The sequence below is a fragment of the Stegodyphus dumicola genome, chromosome X1 (genome assembly GCF_044657685.1).
Source record: "Stegodyphus dumicola isolate Sdum_Otavi_A_Nest chromosome X1, ASM4465768v1".
NCBI lineage: Eukaryota > Metazoa > Arthropoda > Arachnida > Araneae > Eresidae > Stegodyphus > Stegodyphus dumicola.
Window position 1 is genome coordinate 236,248,758 of NC_140780.1, and position 23,685 is coordinate 236,272,442.

Here is a 23,685-nt window from a genome sequence, read left to right on the forward strand (position 1 = left end):
CCAAACACACTTAATATTCACATCTGATACTTTTACTTCAACATATAAAATTAAAAAGAATGTTTATCGTTACGTTGCCGCCCTTACGTGCTTATATTGTCTACCGGTTTCAAGTAGCGACAGGCTACATAGCCCCATGGCCTGAATAAAACCGCCAAATCTTGATAAATTCGACCACGAATTAAACCCTGGGGAGGGGGTTACACCATTTGGATGAAACCTGTGAAAATGTGAACCAGTCTTTTTTATTATATACCTTCTCCCAAGGGAGCGTTCAATTTCCTATTGTTATAATCAGCTTGTCCTTCTTAACAGTACACTCATGAAAGTAATGGTTAGAAAGTCCTCTACGAAGGCATCCGTCTCTTAAGGCAGATAGCCCTCAAGTGCTTTGCCGTAATCTAATAAAACCAAACTAAACCATGAAAGTAATGCAAGCTGTTGATTTTCTGGAACATCTAACAAGGAAGGTCTTCTAAACTTGAACTCTTTCTTTTTTCTGGAAAAAAAAATATATATATATATATATATATATGAATCTACGGAAGCTTCTAATATTTTACAGATTAATAGCTAAAGTATTGTCACAAATAGCGAGATTTAGCGATATAGCGCTATTTGACAACCTTCGAAATTTTCAAAATTAAGTTTTTGAATGAAGAGATAACAAGCAATGTGAATACGAACTATTTACCTTGAAAAATCTTCCCTTTCTTTTAAAGTTTTTCTGATATTACCAGAATTTTGGAACTCTCTCTCTGAGTAATAAATATGCTACAAATTTTTCACGTATCTTAATTTATCATGAACACATTGCAGGCTAAATTTTCTCTGAGGTCTTAAACTAGCTCAAAAGTTTATCCCTTTCTGCTTATAATTTTGTGATATATGATTAAAGCTCCTGCTCCCGTCCCCAAAGGGTTCATTACTTGACAAAGCATTAGTAAACTCGTTTTCTGATAAGTTATCTTATTGATTTTCAGAATTCATGAAGTGTTTATTTTATGTATTACTTCATCAACATACACACAAAACATAATTTCAGTAGACTTCTGACTTCTGAGTTTTAGAATAATAGATTTTTAAATTAAATTTCTTGCATAAAGTCTGTTAATATCAAATACCTAGCTGTATAATCTTGAAATAGTATACTAACCCTATTGTATGTACATATACTGCCAAATAAAGATGTAGGTTAAAGTCTAATTCCACGAATTCTTAAATTTTAGTTTATGGCAATCCGCTTGCTTGCGAGCCTGCGAAAAAGGAAATATTTACAAAGTTGTGACAGCAGTTTTCATTGAATAAAAATAAATACATATAATGCAACATAAATAAGCTTAAAGAATTTAATTTCAAAGATCAGACTGCAATATTTCGCAAGACGAAACTTGGTGGAATATTTTATGAACCCCCAAAGGTATCGAATGAAAAGAACTTTTAAAGCCGTCAAAATCCCCACAAAAGTTTGCCTTTGGTAACTAAGCATGCTTTCTTTATTTTGTTTCATCTGCAAGGTTTTAGCTGCTAATTTTAAATCAATAGCTTTTCTTTGAAGGTATAGGATTCGCTGTACATTTTCCCCCCAAATCCTTTTGAAGTTTACTTAAATGCAGATTGCAGTTTGATTAAAAACTAAGGTAACGTTTTCATTAAAACATTGAAATTATTAGAAATATAGTAGTATACGTAGTAGCTATAAATGCTTTTTCTCGTTTATAAGGATAATGATTTAACTATATTTGACTTTAATTAGTGTGAATAGGAAATTCAAAATGTATTATATCTGACTATGCAGTGCTGTTTTAAAGATTTCAAAATTTCGCCTGAAAGTTCGCTATTTGCGATCAAATTCCTCGGATACTTCGCCACTGACGGTCAGAAATCCCACATCTAACAATTATTATTATTTTTTTTTTTGGAATTTTCTGTAGAATATTAGTAGCTAATTCTTTCACTATTACGTGATTCTTGATGAGTAGATTCCTCGGATCAGCAACAGGCATTTTGCCAACTGGTACAATCTGCGGATTCTAAATTCCACAGCGCGATGCTTCTCATCCCTACCTTTATAAACTTCTATAATTCCAATAGGCCATAAAAATTTTGATTTCGTTGACCCTTCCAGCAATACAACCTCACCCTTTCTAAGATTCCTTTCAGGAGATGGCTTTAGAAAAATGTGCGCAGACCGTAATTCGAGGAGATAATTCTCCTTCCACGTTTTGCAAATTTATTTCAAAAGATTAGTTTGATACAGTTTTCTCCTAGTCAAAGTCTAGTTTAGTGGTTCATTCCTCAAAAGGTCGACGAAATGTACATGATAAGAAATATTTTCTTGCCCTTGAAGGAAGAAATGGGCAGGTGGGAAAGCTTGTGGCTCTTTTATTTCATTGTGGACATACGTAAGAGGTCTATGATTTAGAACTAACTCAATTTCTGACAGAATAGTCATAATTTCCTCAAAGTTAAGAAGAGCCCTTCCAAGAACCTTTCTCAAAGGATCTTTGATACTTTTCATAAGCCTTTCATAAAAACCACCCCACCAAAGCGCGTGAGGCGCAATATATTGCCAAGTTATGCCGTTTATTGATATGAAATTTTTCAATTTTGAATCTATTATAATTTTTGAAAATTCTTTAAGAATTTCATTAGTGGCTCTATCATAGTGGCTGACTCTTAGCATTGTCGGAAATAATAACTTTACAATTTCCTCTCCTAGCTAAAAGTCTCCTTAATGACAAAATAAAATTTTTAGTTGACATATTTGTGGTTAATTCTATGTGAAAAGCTCTAGTCACACTGCTTGTAAATAATGTTATGTAAGCCTTTTGAGGTGTATCCTTTCCTGATTTTATTAAAACTGGGCCAGTGAAATCTATGCCAGTTACAGTAAAAGGAGGGTTTTCAGTAATTCTACTTTTAGGTTAGTTGACTAGTAATCTGTTTAGTTGTTTTCAGCTTATACTTTCGACGAATTAGACAGTTACTTAATAATCTTTTTATAATTTGTCTACCTCAAGGAATCCAAAATCTACATCTAATTTTGGCTAGCGTAAATGTAACTCCACCATGAAAAATGTTATTATGTTCTCGAATAATAATTAACTTTCTAAATTTAGACTGCTTAGGAAGAAGCACAGGGTGAGCTTCATCCTTTGTAAATTCTCCTTCTTCTAATCTTCCTTTTATACACCACAACTGTCGAGAAATGAGGCTAAATTTGAAAGTGGAGAGTCTTTAGGAATCGACTTACCATTTTTAAGGTTCTGTAATTCTAAGTTGAATTCAATGTTTTGCTCATATTTTATCCAGTCTATTTCAGCATTTTGAAGTTCTTCTGCAATCGTTTGTCGTTTTTGAAGTTTATTAACAAACCGTTTAACTCGTGCAGTTATTCTTAGTACTTTTAAAAAACAACTGTATTTCCTTAAATCTAAAATAAATTTCGAATTTTCTACCAAACACTTATTTTGCACTGTTCTTTCAAATTCCGTTTTTAACTCTAAGTCTGTAGATTTTAAGTTCTCCCTTTCAGTAGGCCAGTATTCAGCTTGATCACGGTGGACCTTGCTACCAAAGCTGGTTTGTAGCTAAATTTGCCGCAGAAATTCCTCTGGACAAGATATCTGCAGAGTTATCCTTACCAGAGCAATGTGCCCAATTATTGGTATCTGATAAAGATTGAATTTCTTCTATTCTGTTTTTTACGAAAGTTTTGTATTTACTAGATTGTCCCTTAATCCAACATAACGTAATCATAGAGTCTGTCCAAAAATAACTAGAAGTATTAAATTTAAGACATTTATTACTTGATGGACTAATCTTGCGGACAATAAAGCTCCCATTAATTCTAGTCTTGGTAATCAGAGGAGTTGCACGACTTTTAGAACAAATAAAAGTAATACGGTACTATTCGGTTTCGAGGGCCGTAAAAAATCGCCAAACTATTGTTGATGCCAAAGCTGCCAAAAATAATTACGGCAACCCTAATAATTGCTGCAAGAAAGGAAGTATAATAGTAAATAACTATCTAAGATTGATGTTTTAATTTAGATGAAAGGTTAGTTTCATATAATACTTTTTTATTATTATAATTTATATGAAAAAGGCTAAACATGACTGAATGGAAGCATAAGAGTAAATAACCATTTCAGATCCTTCTTATAATTTATATAAAAATTGCTAAACATAACTGAATGGATGCCTGCATCGCTATTTCGCTACAGACTTATCGCTAAAGCATAATTTCATCTCGTTGGTTGTTCAAACGTAATTTTCTATAATGAATGATGCCTATTCTTGGAAAATATTCTCGGTAAAGTGCAGAATCGCTCACTTATTTGTTACAAAATTTACCTTTTTACAAAGGTAAAAACAATTGAATTTTTGTCAATTTTCTTTCACTTTTTAAGTGAAAATAGGTCGATGTGTACATAGATGAAGTCAAGGGTGTGCGCAGTGCCATTTTTGTGCAATTCTAGGAATTGTTTTTAAGTGAAAATAGGTCGATGTGCACATGGATACCGAGTATGTGCAATTCTTAAAACCGCATCAAGCAGTGGGTAATTCTGCACTTTACCCAAAATTCTATTGCCGACTTTTCGTCATGGGCAATTCCCAAATTGTTAAATCCATAGGATATCAAAAAAGGATTTAAAATTTAAACTAGTATGTCAATGGCGTCTTAAGAAATATAGAACTATATAAACTTACGCAATCTGAAATCAACTCGTACGCTAGATTTGGCGCGCTGTTAAATGGGCGCGTTTGCTAGATTTGGCGCTTTTGCGCATACATTTTCGCTGCAATTTTTTTACGGCCCTCGAAACCGAATAGTACCAGTAATACTTATCCTTCCATCTTCAGATAAAGCTCTTAAATACAACACAGTTCCATAGGCTAAAAGAGATGAATCTGAAAAAGAATGAATTTCAAATGAAATAAATTTACAGTTCAAATTTGAAAAACAACAGCTAGGAATCTGGAGATCTTCTAAGTGTTCGACTTCAGTGCACCACAACTGCCACTTCTGATTCAGTGACGATGGAAGTTTGTCATCCCAGTCCATGTCATGACTCCACGGTTCTTGTAGAATGCACTTCGGCTTTATAATGAACGGTCCAAGAAATCGGATAGGATCATAAATACTCGAAGAATAAACCTTTTCGAAGCAGTTCCGTTCTTGACAAACTTTGATAATTCTTTTACACTGAAAGATATACTGTCCGCATCTGGATCCCAAACTAGACACAACACCTTGAATTGGTGCGTCAAGTCCCGTACTTGAACTCTTTTCCTCATAGATGTCGAACTCAGCATCTTTCCACAGCTCCGTGGAATTTGTTTTCCATTTTCGTAATATTATGTTACCTCTTTTGAGAGTTTCTACACTTTCAGTCGTAATCTTCAAAGCCGCTAGCAAGTCTTCGCCTCCAATTAAATCGTCGACATGAAACCATTCTGACGGTAATTTGAAAGTATCAGGAAATTCTTGTTTACATTTATCAAAATGATATTTCAGAGTCGCAGCTAATAAATATGGACTTGGTTTCAATCCAAATAAAACTCTACTAAAGTTCATTTCTTGATATGAACTAGAACCGATATCAGTCCAGAAGAACCTAGTAAATTTTCTATCACTAGGATCGATCAAAATTTGTAGATACGCTTGCTTTATATCGGCTGTGAAGGGGATTGTATTTTGTCGAAACTTTAAAATCATTTCAAATAGATTTGGATACAAGTTTAGTCCTTTAAATAAACAGTTATTAATCGAAAGTTGTCCTCCTTCACGAGAAGAACAATCAAACACGATTCGAAGTCGACTAGTAGATTTGTCCTCGTGAATGACCGCATGATGGGATAAGTAAAATAACTGCTCAGGACATGGCACTTCAATACCTGACGACGAGTTCTCAATGATACCTTCTTTACGATAATCATCAATTACCCTTTTATATAATCCTCAAAAAAAAACTGTATCATTTCTAAATTTCCTTACAAGACCATCGAAATGCTTCCGACCCACTTCAGTAGTATGAAACGGAGAGTTCAGGGGCAGGAGGCGGAGCGCGGAGCAAGCTCGCAGGCGGATTGCGGATGAGGCGGTGCAAATTCAGAGGCGGTGCAAGCGGAGGCGCAGCAGATAAATAGGAATGTTTCGGGATTCTTGATTTAGTGGATAAGATGACGTCACACTTTGATAAGAGATTATCTTTCATTGATTTTTCGGAGGTTCTTTGTTAATCCATGTTTAGACTTTATATTTTCCTTTGTATTGAAGCTATTTTTCTAAGTATATGATGGTTATTTTCTAGGTACCTTTAACGACGATTATTTTCGAATTTAATGATTAATTCAGAAGGCCTCAATTTTAGATGTAAATTGTTCCGTTTAGAGACATTTTCAAAACTTTTCCGCTCCCTAATTAAAAACTATCCAACAAGTACTTATACCCAAACTGATGGGATCTGTATTTGGCAGAATGCCAAGAAAAATCCATTCATGCTGAAGGGGAAATACGTCAGAGTTCGTTATTTCGAGGCAGGTGGAGTCGTGTCCGCCTTTGAATAAAATTGCAGAAAAGGCAGGGGTGGGGAGAGGATGGGTCCTGGAAGATTCATCGAATGGCAGAGGAGAGAGACTATTCAAACTGATGAGAATGTTGATTTGAAAGGGGGAAGAATGTTATTGTTCTGAGATCTCGTTTAAGGTGAATAAAGCATGTAGGTCCTTTCAAGGGAAAGAATGTAAGCAAAATAACGTTAGCAAAAAGCAACTGAGTGGTCTTTTGTGTGGGAACAGCACCAGTCTATGCACGCCATCCAAACTATGTACAATGACCATCACAGGAAATATTTTATTTTTAGTGCACCTAAACGCCGCATGGGTAGAAACGCCGCACCCGCTGAAAATTTAAGTTTTAAACACGTAAACGCCGCGGCGTTTCTTCCGGAAATTACGGTAAGTTTACAGCAGCCGTTTTACTCATATCACCACAATTTCCTTGCAAGGACAAACCAAGTTCTGTGTTGACAGCTACCAAAGAAGTATTTAACCTTTCAAAAACCTTTTGTCAAATTCCAATAAAAATCTCTACCTATTAACAAGGAAATTACATTATCATCTGACGCTTGATTATATCCCCACGTTAAAGTGAATCCCTTGGCTTCCATTTCAGCTCTTGTATTCTCATTCGGCAAATTAATCACAGCCGTCGAAATTTCATCTGTTTCCAACCCCTGTATTACGATTTTCCGATTTGACATTTAATTCCTCTACACATCTAATTTGAGTTTGGGTTCAAAATAAAGGTTTCAAAATTTCCGTCTAAAATATTTCGCAATCTCACTTCGACTCTGCGACATGTTTGCAACCAAGGATTCTTTGCTCCAAATGAATAAATCTTTAATGTTTGACCCTAGACATTTTAATCCCAACTTCATAGATACATTAGTAGTATAAAAATGGGCGTTCTGCATCAGGAGGAGCTGAGGAGCTGAGGACGTGGTCAATGACGTCACACAGAGGGCGGGGCCAAAGGCAACGTCATCACACTAGGAGGCGTGGTCACGAGTGGAGTTGAGGTGTTGGTAGATTGCTGGTTGAGTTGTAGACCTCCTGCTTTTCATTTAAGGTTAGTTTTTTTTTTAAATTGGCAACAGGGTCATGGCGTCCTCTAGGGATGAAAAATGAAAATAATCTGTTTAGGAATTGCTCATGGCATCCTCTACGGACGAAAAAAGAAAATTTATTTTAGAAATTTCTTTTTTTTTTTCTTTTCTTTTTTTTTTTTTTTTAATATTCTATTATTCAAAATATAGAATTGAACTCTCAAACAAAATATCTCACCAGCTCAGTAGTTTGAAGATTTTAACCACTAAGCTGATGTGATGCATTCAGATTCAGGTAAAAATGCCTATTTAAGAAAATGGAATTTGAATCGACTCATCAATTTATTCTGATACTTTTATCCTTTCTAGTTTTTCATGAAACTTTAACTTATTTCTCAGGTTTTCTGTTTCATAATAACATATTCATTTACTGTCATATTTTTTTAATACTTAACGTTTCTTATTTATTTGTAATATTTTATTTAATTTCCACATACTATTTTTTTTCATACCTTTCATAAATTTCAGAATACCTGATTTTTAACTTATACGTTATATTTCACAAACGTTCCCGCACGTGCTGTTTATTTGTTACATTACTTAATTTTAGATGCAATTTCACACTTTTTTTAACGTTATAATGTTCAATATATTCCGAATTTTAACTTCATTTACTTTTTTAAACCATTCTAGTATTCTATACACACTTTAACTTAGTGATATGAGATTGTATTTAAAAAGAAACGTTTATTTTTCATGATCTTAGTTCTTTTACTAAATTTTCTACAGAATTTCTAATTTCTTTCACGTGTTTAACAATATCTTCCTTACATTACCGAATATTTTTTAAAAAAACTTAAGTCTATAACTGTTAATTGCTTTTCTTGCGTTCATGATTTCCCTTCCGTGTTTATATTTCTTAATTCTAGCTTAACTTATTTATTATAATGTTTTTATTTCTGTCTCATCACTCGTAATTCCAACATTTTATCCCTTTTTATTCATTTTAACGATATGGATTGTTTTTATTTACTCCATATTCAAATATTTCCTTACAATTTTTATAATACTTGTTTTATTCCTCGATCATAATAGATCATCTACAGGTTTTACTCAGAAATTTCCATTCACAACTTTACAGTTTAATACCATTTATATCTAAATGTATTTCTTTCTCATATAGTTTTATGGTCTTCAAAGTTTCTAACATCATGTTTAGTTTTAAATCCCGATTACCTTTAAGTGTGTTGATAATTTTCATTTCTAATTTTACAACCACGTTCAGTGTTTCATCCACACATACCAAAATATTTCTTACATTTTCTGATATTTAGTCTATGTCATATTTCAGTGCTTCAAATGAATTTACACTGCTCACACTATTATTTTTTCATGTTTTAGAGACACTAACTATACTAATTTTACTATTTTTCCTGCACTAATTGCATCTATGTCAGCACTCATGATAAACTAGCAATTGTTTTGCATCACATGCATAAAGAAATTCTTAAAACCAACTTTTTCAATATCGTACTCAAATTACTGTTTTCCAGATGGGAATTACCAGTATTCTTTGGTTTTACTCTGTTACATCTTTTTAAATTTTAACATCTTACTTTTAATTCTAACATACATCTTTTAAACAGTTTTTTCTTTTAATGATAGCCTTACCTTATTTGTTCAAATTAATTCTTTCATTCACCTTCTTTACTACCTTTCAGTACCTTCATAATTCACTATGCAAACACAATGTCTTTCACTGACATTCTGTTTAATAATACCACAAGTTTCCTTAATTGACAAAAAGCGAATTATTTCTCATTTCAAAATAGAACTACTATATTTTTGTACAAACATTACCTTTATCCATTCAAGCCACCCCTTAACCTGTAACTGACGTAGCGATAGGAAAGGAGATTCTTATCATATGCTCTTTCGACATTTGAGGTTTCTAGAACTTCTTTGACAAGTATATCAATACCATCAGAAAATATACTTAACACTTTTACCCAGTTTAAAGGCAACATACTGTTATAAGAATGGTTTTAGTTAAATTTATAACACAAATAAACGCATTTTGTGCTAAATAGGCATAAACATTTAGATTCCGAATATTTCTTTTTAATCCGATGTAAGACTTGAATTTCATTCATGATACGGATTGTCTCTTGATTTTCCTTTTGTTTACCTTACACTAATAGAAAATTTTTATTTTACAAGTTCAGCTTTTAATGAAATAGAAATAAAAACTACGATACACCTGCTGTTTTTAAGAAAAGGAACTTTGATATATTTCTGGAAATGTAAATGCTTTTAGAGTTTTCTTTCAATAACGTTGATTTTCATTACTTTACTAACTTCAATAATTCTCTTATTAGCTAATATGAATGAAAGAAGATTGTCAAAAATGTGACACAGTATAATTCTTACGAACATATGTACCTTTACCAGCATACAGATATTACCGATTGAAATGAAGAAAGATACAGATATTTTACTCCAATCTACATTAAATTTAAAAAAAAAATATTTCAACTTTCATACATTCCAAAGAATAAACGAAAACTCAATAGATATTGTCATGTTTGTATATATGAGATAAAAGTTTTATGAATGGTATTTAAAGTAATGCTTAGAACTTCATAAAAGCGAACATTCACTATGTTAATACACATATCATCAGTTATTTACATTAATCAATGTAATATTAATCATTACATGTACTATATGCATATATATTTAAAGTTTAATTGTCTTACAATTGAATAATTAACTATTGAGAGAAAGAGGTTCATATCTTACACTATTTAATTCACATGGAACAAATTTTTCCATCAACCACATTGAACCGCGTTTATTAAATTCGCCAAAGCTCTTTTATTTCTGCATTTTCACACTCACGACACATTTTAAATGTAACTATTGATTACCATTTCAAACACCGATATCATAACTCAGTGTAAAACTACATCATAACTCATTTTTTCCCTACTAACTACAATTTTATATATTCAAGAAGTACATCTAAGACATGATCATTTTCTATGTTCTAGCAAATCGATTCAATTGCGAACATACTATTAAGTCTTGCGATTTTAGAAGACTTGCATGTATTAACGATGTCAACGTTTCTTCGTTTTTATAAGATTCACATCAAATCATGTCGCATTCGAATGTGGTGTAAGAGATCACTTTTTCTTTTAAACACTTGTAAACAATGGATGCAATTTATAAGAAGATAAGTATCATGCTGTTTTAAAACATCATCATCAGCATATTTCTGTTTCTTTTGACACCAGCAAAATTTAAAAAAAAAAAGAAAAAAAAAAAAAAAAAAAGTTTCCTGAGATATTCTTCAAATTCTGTTTTACTTCAAAAAATGCCCGAACATTCAATACGATGTAAAGTTTCATATTGTTTTAAATTCTTATGCTCACTAAATATTTTTTATCAAGATTTACTCTTAAAAGTAACTTTATTGGTTTTCATATCCTTTTTACATGAAAAGAACTTGTGATTATTCACTACAAAATTCTAAGACGAGAAGCTTCGCGACTTTTCAAACTATAAACTTAAATTTCTTAGGACATACACTACATCTGATGTTTCTTTCATGAGATTTCAAATATCTCTTCAGATTACTCGTATTCAAGAAACCTCGCAAATATATCACATAAGTTCAGCGAATAATCGCTTCATAAACTCTTAAATTTTCAACACGAGTGAATCACTTGAAGCATATATACTGCACTGTAAACATACAATACTTAAAAAAATTGTTATAAAAAATAGAAATACATTCATTTCACCAAGAAGCTTTTCTATTTAAATACATTTATTTATTTCCAAAGAACAAGTTTCTGTATTATACATAAAATATACTTAGAATTTTCTTTCATTAGTTAATATCAAATTAGCAACAATATCCATTTTCTGATATTTGATATACATGTTTGCTTTAAAATTAAAACTAAAATTTCAATATATTTCTATTAAAAAAAACATAAGGAAAAAAAATACTCATAATATCAACCAAAGACAGAAATTTAAATAGAATAGCTGTACTTATATTAGTGCATTTTTATAACCTTCATAACATTTCGATTCAATAAACCTATTACAAAATAAATGAAACATTTTTTTCTGCCTTAAAGAATCTCTTATATTTTTAAAATTAATACATAAAAATATATCTTCACCAATATATTTAATTCTATCCTCAACACTTATTATAATGCAATCATGTCTTGTTTGTGGAGGATGATTTACAATGCAACCTTCGCATTTATATAGCTTTTTTATCACTGAATTTAATTCAGTTTTGATAGAGTTTATGAGTTCTTTAAAAAGTTCATCATCATCACTTACCATATCGAACAATTGTTTTTTTACATTTGATTTGCAACGGTAAAATAATTTCAAAAATACTTTTATATAAAGTATTAGATACATCAGGAATAATTTCTTTCAATTTTTTTAAAATATCACAGTTTACTTTTAGGTATGTAGGTTTTAGTTTAAAAGAATTTTCATCTTGTTTAAAAACTTGTTGAAAAATACACTCACCTTCTTTGTTGAAAACTACCAACTCATTATTGCAAATGATGCTGGCACTCGTATAGACAAGATTAAATTCATATATTTTTGAGGAAAATTCTTGCCATGTTGCAGGAGTTATAACAACACCGCGTGTAGTAGGGTATAATATTTTATTTTGTTCCACACAATCACGTAGATGAATGTTCATTCTGTTTTCAAACTGATTTATGGACACAAAATATCCCCAACCAAGAGTCCACTGTGCAATCAACTTCGAACTTTCTTTTTTCTGTTCTCGATTATTCGGCATGAAGATATTTTCAGGAACAGACTTCATATAGTGGGCAAACCAGTCATCCTCTGGAAGTTCATCCTCATTATCTTCCAAGCGTCGTTTTTTAATTTTCGAAATTTTTATGTTTCGGAATGTGATACTAATTCTAGGATCTTTAACGTCAGGTTGAGAGGGTATTCCGTGCATCCAAAATTGATTCGTTGGGGGTTTCATTACAAGGAGAGTTCCATGAGTTAAATCCACGCTTCGAGATGTGAAATTTCGCCTGGTAAATACCATTTGACGTTTTGCACCTAAACTGATGATAGGTATATCACTTTCAGGTTCGAGACAAGTTTCATTGTCTTTATGCGTTGAAATTTTCGCCACTCCGTCAGGATAATAGTTCAATAAAGCAAAATTATATTTTTTGCCAGTTATCGTTTCAACATAATCTTTTACATTTAGAAGAGTTTGAGTCCATGGTTCTGCACAAATGCTCGTTCCAGAGAATTCGTAACTAAGTCCTTCATCACCAAAACCGAGTACTTTTCTTCGTGGAACATACTGAGTCCCATTAATTTCAAAACTAATATTTTTAAAATCATAATTTGATAGTTCATCTAGCAAAATATCAGCTTCATTTCGTAAATAAAATTCCTCGTATAATTCCACATTTAACTCTGTATCACATACATTCCTCATATTCGCTTTTGAATCTAACGACAATTCTGAATGATATAGAAATACGTAGCGCTGCACGTTATCATGATAACGTGAAGTCTACAGCGCTTATCAAGGATCTTCCTTCACTTCTGTATATACTGTCAAATTTGGAATAGCAACAATAACCTTAAGATAATACATTCTTTCGCGTATGATTATCAGAGTTTTAGAAATTTTCCATTCCTCTATCATGATAAGTGGATGATGCTTTTAAGATTCTCCTTATGCATATATGTAATATCGAGGTTCAGAATAACAACATTAGGACACTATAACTCTTTCCCACTATCCTATCATGATTATTTTTACACATATGACGCCGGAAAGACTGGCTTCACAAACATGACATGACAAGAATGTATTACGATAAGTGTTGATGAAATCATTTCGTTAATGTATGTTTTAGATAATTTTTGCTATTTAAGAATGCTACGTATTTCTATATCATTCAGAATTGTCGTTAGATTCAGAAGCGAATATGAGGAATATATGTGATACAGAGTTAAATGTGGAATTATACGAAGAATTTTATTCACGAAATGAAGCTGATATTTTGCTAGATGAACTATCAAATTATGATTTTAAAAATATTAGTTTTGAAATTAATGGGACTCAGTATGTTCCACGAAGAAAAGTACTCGGTTTTGGTGATGAAGGACTTAGTTACGAATTCTCTGGAACGAGCATTTGTGCAGAACCATGGACTCAAACTCTTCTAAATGTAAAAGATTATGTTGAAACGATAACTGGCAAAAAATATAATTTTGCTTTATTGAACTATTATCCTGACGGAGTGGCGAAACTTTCAACGCATAAAGACAATGAAACTTGTCTCGAACCTGAAAGTGATATACCTATCATCAGTTTAGGTGCAAAACGTCAAATGGTATTTACCAGGCGAAATTTCACATCTCGAAGCGTGGACTTAACTCATGGAAATCTCCTTGTAATGAAACCCCCATCGAATCAATTTTGGATGCACGGAATACCCTCTCAACCTGACGTTAAAGATCCTAGAGTTAGTATCACATTCCGAAACATAAAAATTTCGAAAATTAAAAAAACGACGCTTGGAAGATAATGAGGATGAACTTCCAGAGGATGACTGGTTTGCCCACTATATGAAGTCTGTTCCTGAAAATATCTTCATGCCGAATAATCGAGAACAGAAAAAAGAAAGTTCGAAGTTGATTGCACAGTGGACTCTTGGTTGGGGATATTTTGTGTCCATAAATCAGTTTGAAAACAGAATGAACATTCATCTACGTGATTGTGTGGAACAAAATAAAATATTATACCCTACTACACGCGGTGTTGTTATAACTCCTGCAACGTGGCAAGAATTTTCCTCAAAAATATATGAATTTAATCTTGTCTATACGAGTGCCAGCATCATTTGCAATAATGAGTTGGTAGTTTTCAACAAAGAAGGTGAGTGTATTTTTCAACAAGTTTTTAAACAAGATGAAAATTCTTTTAAACTAAAACCTACATACCTAAAAGTAAACTGTGATATTTTAAAAAAATTGAAAGAAATTATTCCTGATGTATCTAATACTTTATATAAAAGTATTTTTGAAATTATTTTACCGTTGCAAATCAAATGTAAAAAAACAATTGTTCGATATGGTAAGTGTTGATGATGAACTTTTTAAAGAACTCATAAACTCTATCAAAACTGAATTAAATTCAGTGATAAAAAAGCTATATAAATGCGAAGGTTGCATTGTAAATCATCCTCCACAAACAAGACATGATTGCATTATAATAAGTGTTGAGGATAGAATTAAATATATTGGTGAAGATATATTTTTATGTATTAATTTTAAAAATATAAGAGATTCTTTAAGGCAGAAAAAAATGTTTCATTTATTTTGTAATAGGTTTATTGAATCGAAATGTTATGAAGGTTATAAAAATGCACTAATATAAGTACAGCTATTCTATTTAAATTTCTGTCTTTGGTTGATGTTATGAGTATTTTTTTTCCTTATGTTTTTTTTAATAGAAATATATTGAAATTTTAGTTTTAATTTTAAAGCAAACATGTATATCAAATATCAGAAAATGGATATTGTTGCTAATTTGATATTAACTAATGAAAGAAAATTCTAAGTATATTTTATGTATAATACAGAAACTTGTTCTTTGGAAATAAATAAATGTATTTAAATAGAAAAGCTTCTTGGTGAAATGAATGTATTTCTATTTTTTATAACAATTTTTTTAAGTATTGTATGTTTACAGTGCAGTATATATGCTTCAAGTGATTCACTCGTGTTGAAAATTTAAGAGTTTATGAAGCGATTATTCGCTGAACTTATGTGATATATTTGCGAGGTTTCTTGAATACGAGTAATCTGAAGAGATATTTGAAATCTCATGAAAGAAACATCAGATGTAGTGTATGTCCTAAGAAATTTAAGTTTATAGTTTGAAAAGTCGCGAAGCTTCTCGTCTTAGAATTTTGTAGTGAATAATCACAAGTTCTTTTCATGTAAAAAGGATATGAAAACCAATAAAGTTACTTTTAAGAGTAAATCTTGATAAAAAATATTTAGTGAGCATAAGAATTTAAAACAATATGAAACTTTACATCGTATTGAATGTTCGGGCATTTTTTGAAGTAAAACAGAATTTGAAGAATATCTCAGGAAAATTTTTTTTTTTTTTTTTTCTTTTTTTTTTTTAATTTTGCTGGTGTCAAAAGAAACAGAAATATGCTGATGATGATGTTTTAAAACAGCATGATACTTATCTTCTTATAAATTGCATCCATTGTTTACAAGTGTTTAAAAGAAAAAGTGATCTCTTACACCACATTCGAATGCGACATGATTTGATGTGAATCTTATAAAAACGAAGAAACGTTGACATCGTTAATACATGCAAGTCTTCTAAAATCGCAAGACTTAATAGTATGTTCGCAATTGAATCGATTTGCTAGAACATAGAAAATGATCATGTCTTAGATGTACTTCTTGAATATATAAAATTGTAGTTAGTAGGGAAAAAATGAGTTATGATGTAGTTTTACACTGAGTTATGATATCGGTGTTTGAAATGGTAATCAATAGTTACATTTAAAATGTGTCGTGAGTGTGAAAATGCAGAAATAAAAGAGCTTTGGCGAATTTAATAAACGCGGTTCAATGTGGTTGATGGAAAAATTTGTTCCATGTGAATTAAATAGTGTAAGATATGAACCTCTTTCTCTCAATAGTTAATTATTCAATTGTAAGACAATTAAACTTTAAATATATATGCATATAGTACATGTAATGATTAATATTACATTGATTAATGTAAATAACTGATGATATGTGTATTAACATAGTGAATGTTCGCTTTTATGAAGTTCTAAGCATTACTTTAAATACCATTCATAAAACTTTTATCTCATATATACAAACATGACAATATCTATTGAGTTTTCGTTTATTCTTTGGAATGTATGAAAGTTGAAATATTTTTTTTTTAAATTTAATGTAGATTGGAGTAAAATATCTGTATCTTTCTTCATTTCAATCGGTAATATCTGTATGCTGGTAAAGGTACATATGTTCGTAAGAATTATACTGTGTCACATTTTTGACAATCTTCTTTCATTCATATTAGCTAATAAGAGAATTATTGAAGTTAGTAAAGTAATGAAAATCAACGTTATTGAAAGAAAACTCTAAAAGCATTTACATTTCCAGAAATATATCAAAGTTCCTTTTCTTAAAAACAGCAGGTGTATCGTAGTTTTTATTTCTATTTCATTAAAAGCTGAACTTGTAAAATAAAAATTTTCTATTAGTGTAAGGTAAACAAAAGGAAAATCAAGAGACAATCCGTATCATGAATGAAATTCAAGTCTTACATCGGATTAAAAAGAAATATTCGGAATCTAAATGTTTATGCCTATTTAGCACAAAATGCGTTTATTTGTGTTATAAATTTAACTAAAACCATTCTTATAACAGTATGTTGCCTTTAAACTGGGTAAAAGTGTTAAGTATATTTTCTGATGGTATTGATATACTTGTCAAAGAAGTTCTAGAAACCTCAAATGTCGAAAGAGCATATGATAAGAATCTCCTTTCCTATCGCTACGTCAGTTACAGGTTAAGGGGTGGCTTGAATGGATAAAGGTAATGTTTGTACAAAAATATAGTAGTTCTATTTTGAAATGAGAAATAATTCGCTTTTTGTCAATTAAGGAAACTTGTGGTATTATTAAACAGAATGTCAGTGAAAGACATTGTGTTTGCATAGTGAATTATGAAGGTACTGAAAGGTAGTAAAGAAGGTGAATGAAAGAATTAATTTGAACAAATAAGGTAAGGCTATCATTAAAAGAAAAAACTGTTTAAAAGATGTATGTTAGAATTAAAAGTAAGATGTTAAAATTTAAAAAGATGTAACAGAGTAAAACCAAAGAATACTGGTAATTCCCATCTGGAAAACAGTAATTTGAGTACGATATTGAAAAAGTTGGTTTTAAGAATTTCTTTATGCATGTGATGCAAAACAATTGCTAGTTTATCATGAGTGCTGACATAGATGCAATTAGTGCAGGAAAAATAGTAAAATTAGTATAGTTAGTGTCTCTAAAACATGAAAAAATAATAGTGTGAGCAGTGTAAATTCATTTGAAGCACTGAAATATGACATAGACTAAATATCAGAAAATGTAAGAAATATTTTGGTATGTGTGGATGAAACACTGAACGTGGTTGTAAAATTAGAAATGAAAATTATCAACACACTTAAAGGTAATCGGGATTTAAAACTAAACATGATGTTAGAAACTTTGAAGACCATAAAACTATATGAGAAAGAAATACATTTAGATATAAATGGTATTAAACTGTAAAGTTGTGAATGGAAATTTCTGAGTAAAACCTGTAGATGATCTATTATGATCGAGGAATAAAACAAGTATTATAAAAATTGTAAGGAAATATTTGAATATGGAGTAAATAAAAACAATCCATATCGTTAAAATGAATAAAAAGGGATAAAATGTTGGAATTACGAGTGATGAGACAGAAATAAAAACATTATAATAAATAAGTTAAGCTAGAATTAAGAAATATAAACACGGAAGGGAAATCATGAACGCAAGAAAAGCAATTAACAGTTATAGACTTAAGTTTTTTTAAAAAATATTCGGTAATGTAAGGAAGATATTGTTAAACACGTGAAAGAAATTAGAAATTCTGTAGAAAATTTAGTAAAAGAACTAAGATCATGAAAAATAAACGTTTCTTTTTAAATACAATCTCATATCACTAAGTTAAAGTGTGTATAGAATACTAGAATGGTTTAAAAAAGTAAATGAAGTTAAAATTCGGAATATATTGAACATTATAACGTTAAAAAAAGTGTGAAATTGCATCTAAAATTAAGTAATGTAACAAATAAACAGCACGTGCGGGAACGTTTGTGAAATATAACGTATAAGTTAAAAATCAGGTATTCTGAAATTTATGAAAGGTATGAAAAAAAATAGTATGTGGAAATTAAATAAAATATTACAAATAAATAAGAAACGTTAAGTATTAAAAAAATATGACAGTAAATGAATATGTTATTATGAAACAGAAAACCTGAGAAATAAGTTAAAGTTTCATGAAAAACTAGAAAGGATAAAAGTATCAGAATAAATTGATGAGTCGATTCAAATTCCATTTTCTTAAATAGGCATTTTTACCTGAATCTGAATGCATCACATCAGCTTAGTGGTTAAAATCTTCAAACTACTGAGCTGGTGAGATATTTTGTTTGAGAGTTCAATTCTATATTTTGAATAATAGAATATTAAAAAAAAAAAAAAAGAAAAGAAAAAAAAAAAGAAATTTCTAAAATAAATTTTCTTTTTTCGTCCGTAGAGGATGCCATGAGCAATTCCTAAACAGATTATTTTCATTTTTCATCCCTAGAGGACGCCATGACCCTGTTGCCAATTTAAAAAAAAAACTAACCTTAAATGAAAAGCAGGAGGTCTACAACTCAACCAGCAATCTACCAACACCTCAACTCCACTCGTGACCACGCCTCCTAGTGTGATGATGTTGCCTTTGGCCCCGCTCTCTGTGTGACGTCATTGACCACGCCCCCTGACCCTCTGACCCTCCTGATGCAGAACGCCCATTTTCTATCTACTTACATTTCTTTTAATAAAACTCTTTTCACTACTGTTATTCAACATTGCAATAACTATAACTGAAGATTTACGACCAACAATTTCTGTACTAACACACTGCAATAAAATCACATTCCTATCATTTACAACTGAATTCGAAATAGTAGGCTGAATTTCCCTTTTGGTTTTGCATTTTTCGGATTAGAATTAGATTTACACTTGCTAGAATTTTCAAATTTAAAACAAATAGCTTTGGCATGTCTACCGGAGCAGAATGAACACTGTTTAGCATAACATTTTTCACAAAACAGTTTGTTACAACACAAGAGATCTCCTTTCCTTAATTTATCCCTTTTTTGTTGCACAGTCATGTTTTCACATTCAGGCTTGCAATAACCTTAACCACAGAATAAACAAACTTGGGAAGTTTTCGCTATAAATTCTGTTACTGACGCGTGTTGATTGTTACGACTAGGAGGGAAGTTTCGTTTCTGGTTTCGAAAATTGTTTTGTTTGTGTCAGTTAGAATGAAAATTATTATATGAAGATACATTATTATAATTAATATGGAATGCTTTTTCTCTTGCACTGATAGAATTATGTAAAAAATTCATTAATTCCTGTAAATCATGACAATTATTTATATTTTGATAAGAAAAATTCGAGTCAATTCTCTTGGCAGATTTTTTTAGTATTATGTTAGTCAGTATTGTTGTGTATGTTTCCGATTTGACATTTAATTCCTATAAACATCTAATTTGAGTTTGGGCTTCAAAATAAAGGTTTCGAAGAGCCGGAATGTTAGAAGCATTTTTACAGGTGCCAGATTTAATAAATTTGACAAGTGAGCATTTATTAAAATGTCTCTTTGGTCAAATGTTTCAGAAATTAATTTAGCAGCCAGTTTATAATTCTCTGGAGTAATTAACTGTTTATAATTCTCTGGGGTCTTTTAATGCTAGCTAGGGCTTTACTAGCTAATAACGATTTTAAATAGCAAAATTTGTCAAACTCAGTTAAATTAGAATTATTATGCACAGAATTCTCAAACCGATTCCAAAAATCTAAATATTCTGAAGGCTCTCCATAGAATCGAGGAAGCGAAAGTTTAGGAAATTTAGTTCTTCTTCGTTAATGCAAAGTTTTATTTTCTACGTGAACATTTTCTGGATTTACTGATTTTTCACCTGACTGATATGTAAGATTTCCAATTGATTTAATTTTGTTTTGCAACTTTACTTTAATTGGTACTATTTTTTCGTTATATTCATCTACTGTGTTTATTTGATCCTTAATTTCTTGTTGTTCTTTCAACAATTCATCAATGTCACTATTTAGTATGTTAATAATTTCAATTTTACTATTCAACTGTTCTAAATATGAATCACATACATCTGTGTCGATATGGGATTCATTCAAATATTTGTTTATTTTTTCTCCTAACTTTAAAGTTTGTTCACGATGTATGTCATGCTTAGTTCGAAGCTTTAACAATTTAGCCATTTTCACAGTTTCTAATAACAAATTTTACCCCTCAAATACTTTAACAATAAATTCTAATTCTAGAATTCTAAGAAAACAAACTGTAATTTTCAACAACAAATCACACTTCAAGCATTAACGACAAATTCTAATTCTAAGAAAACACAACATTTTTTTACTTGCAAATATATTCGAACTTCTGAATACCAATGCAAACATTCAGTAAATGCGAAAACGAAAGTTCTAAATTTTTACCAAGCAAGATCAACGGAATCAAATAACTTTACTACTTGAACAATTACAAAATATTCTATTCAAACAAATTTTCAACAAAACTATTTACTCACTCCACCATACAATGTTTCCCGACCGATGCACCACATATTACGAAGCGAAATACTGTACGAATACGAAGTTCAAAAGGCGAAAACAACAATTGGCGATTCTTGTACGAATGCTAATTTTGTTTCGACGAGTTTGCATCAGTGGTAGTTTTATCTCAAATTAGTATACAGAATACATGACGACATCTTTCGTTTATATTTATGAAAAACCAAAATATATCACGATAATACAGACACATCTCAACGGCGAACCGACAGTTACATAATGTAAACAAACAGAAAAATTCTTTCGGTGCAACAGCGCTCTTTGTTCTATGAAAAGCTCTAACACACCGAGAGTTATACCCGGGTTTTAATACTGGCTAACCGGGTGACTGTTTGGCCATTTTTGTGGTTTTCCTGTATTTGAAGAGAATAAGACTCATTTTCCCTTAGAAAGCCCTTCAAGGACGCGTGTGCTTCCTTAGACAAATTGTCTTCGCGTATTTTGCATTATTGAAGAAACAAATTGGTACATCCTAACCTCGCATTCTGTTTCAGATGATTGAGGGCGCTATCAGCTTGAGCTTTTTTTTTCACTTGTAGCTTAAATATGAGTCAATTTGCGTCAAGTAAGAAGTTTGCCTTAAGTTTGCCTCAAGTCCTTCACGAAGGTATACTTGCTTTTAGGCAAATAGGCAAGAATGCTACGCTGTTACTCTATAAACAGCCAATCAGCATTTTTAAGTATCAAAGACAAAATCAGTTTTTGCGTAAACTTTTAAAACAAAGATGGTTCTGACAATTATTACTCTTAATTTAATGCATATTTTACGTCAATAGTATTTATTTTGACCTGAGGTAATATTTTATTTTTAAATTCGTTTTAATTTTCTTTCATTTTTCTAGCTAGAAAACCAATCTGATGATGCAAATTCCTCGTTTCAGACGTGAGTCGACAGTACAGCTTTGATGGGAAAAACACTTCTAGAGCTTATGAAGTACACATTAAGTGCTTGGAGAACCTCCGGATTTACTCCGGATGAACATTAAGTGCTTGGAGAACTTCAAATTTTAATCATTTTTAAAATCCAATTTATTTAAAAGCTTTATTCAACAGTTATATATTATGACAATATAGATTATTTTATAATTTTTAAGGAATAAAAGTTTTAATAAAATATTCATTTTGATTCTCCTGTTTGTAAATCATGCAGAAATTCCGCCGCATTATTCAGCAAGAGAAATATTCCCAAATATTCTTTACATAATTTGAATACTTTCAACGAAATCTGAATATTTTAACTAAATCGGGACACCAAAAGTGCAAGTTTCAAATCTAACTGAGATATAAAGACAAAATCTTTTATCAAAAATCTTTCAGAATGTAATTTAAGCATTTGCTTTCCCAAGACTTAATGTTACAGCATAATTCTTAGATAAGTACGTTCCATAGGCAACCATTTAATAGCAAAATGTATTTTGAGGTATCTCGCATACTTGATGGAATCTGTATTATATAACATTTTTTTCATTTTCAGAAAAAGCGACTACAAAAGCCATCAAATTATTTAAAAGTTAAGACTGACTGCTGATTAAAGCTAATTCTGTTGTTAATTATTGGATTTTTAATTGATATTTTTAATATTTAATACCTCTGTAGTACAATTTTACTCTCTTTACATTTTTCCCCTGACGTTTCAAATTACTTTGAGTTAACCATTATAGGGAAAGTTTGATTTTGTTATAAATTTGCTTCAGTAGGTATACATTCAAATCCAGTTTTAAGGAATAAAGATTTAACAATAACCTCAATCTTCCAACAAAAATCGACCTAAATAACTGGAATTGGCCAATGTTGCAACTTCATTTAAAGAAAAGTACGTTCTTCATTTAAAGAAAAGTTAAAAAATCTCTCCTATTCTAAATTTTACAGAAGAGCAAGTCGACTAAAGAGTCATATTTAAATCATACATAAGCCTCACTGATATGCAGATAGAATTATCTGATTTTCGAACACAATAGTGGCTTTTCTTCCTTTCTATTTTACAACATATTTTTATTAAAGCGACGTTGCATTATACAGGGTGTCCACTAAAGTCCGATACCATTCGTTTAACTGCCGAACGGTTGGGGCTATAGTTATAAAAGTGTCCTGGTGTAGTAAAGTGGCTATTCCCTACTAGATGAGATAGCTTTCAGTGCCACCTTGTGGAAAATAGCGGAGTTAGCATCTCTATCTCGAAAATGATATGAGATAATAAGAAAAAATTAATCACAAAGTTGCAGAGCATCGTCGATTTAGTACGAAGAGACACTTCGTGGACATGAATTTTAAGAGAACGTTTTAAACACGCATTTGTTTGTTCACGCTTTCTGAAACTGTGACGTCGCAAAACTATCTTAGAAAGTAAAAAACAACTAGTTATCACAAGTTATCTTTATTTTCGATGTTTTAAACTTTTCATCAGCTGGAATGCACATCCGGACATTGTTAGAACTTCATGTTGCACGTTGTTGCATAGCGGGTGACACGTTTGCACAAGCATCTGTAATATGTCACTGAAGGTCCTGCGATGTTTGTGGAGGGGT

General features: G+C 31.1%; 1 protein-coding gene across 3 annotated transcripts in view; it reads left to right on the plus strand.

Annotated features, from left to right (window-relative positions):
- LOC118196141 (kinesin-like protein KIF11) overlaps positions 1-22,278 on the plus strand; it is a 135,716-nt gene extending 113,438 nt beyond the window's left edge. For all 3 annotated transcript variants that reach the window (XM_085808097.1, XM_085808098.1, XM_085808099.1), the window contains one exon: positions 22,003-22,278. In XM_085808097.1, the coding sequence (XP_085664223.1) occupies positions 22,003-22,047 (45 nt within the window). In that variant the 3' untranslated portion in view covers positions 22,048-22,278. The remainder of the gene's footprint in view (positions 1-22,002) is intronic.
- Positions 22,279-23,685: the final 1,407 nt, after the last annotated feature.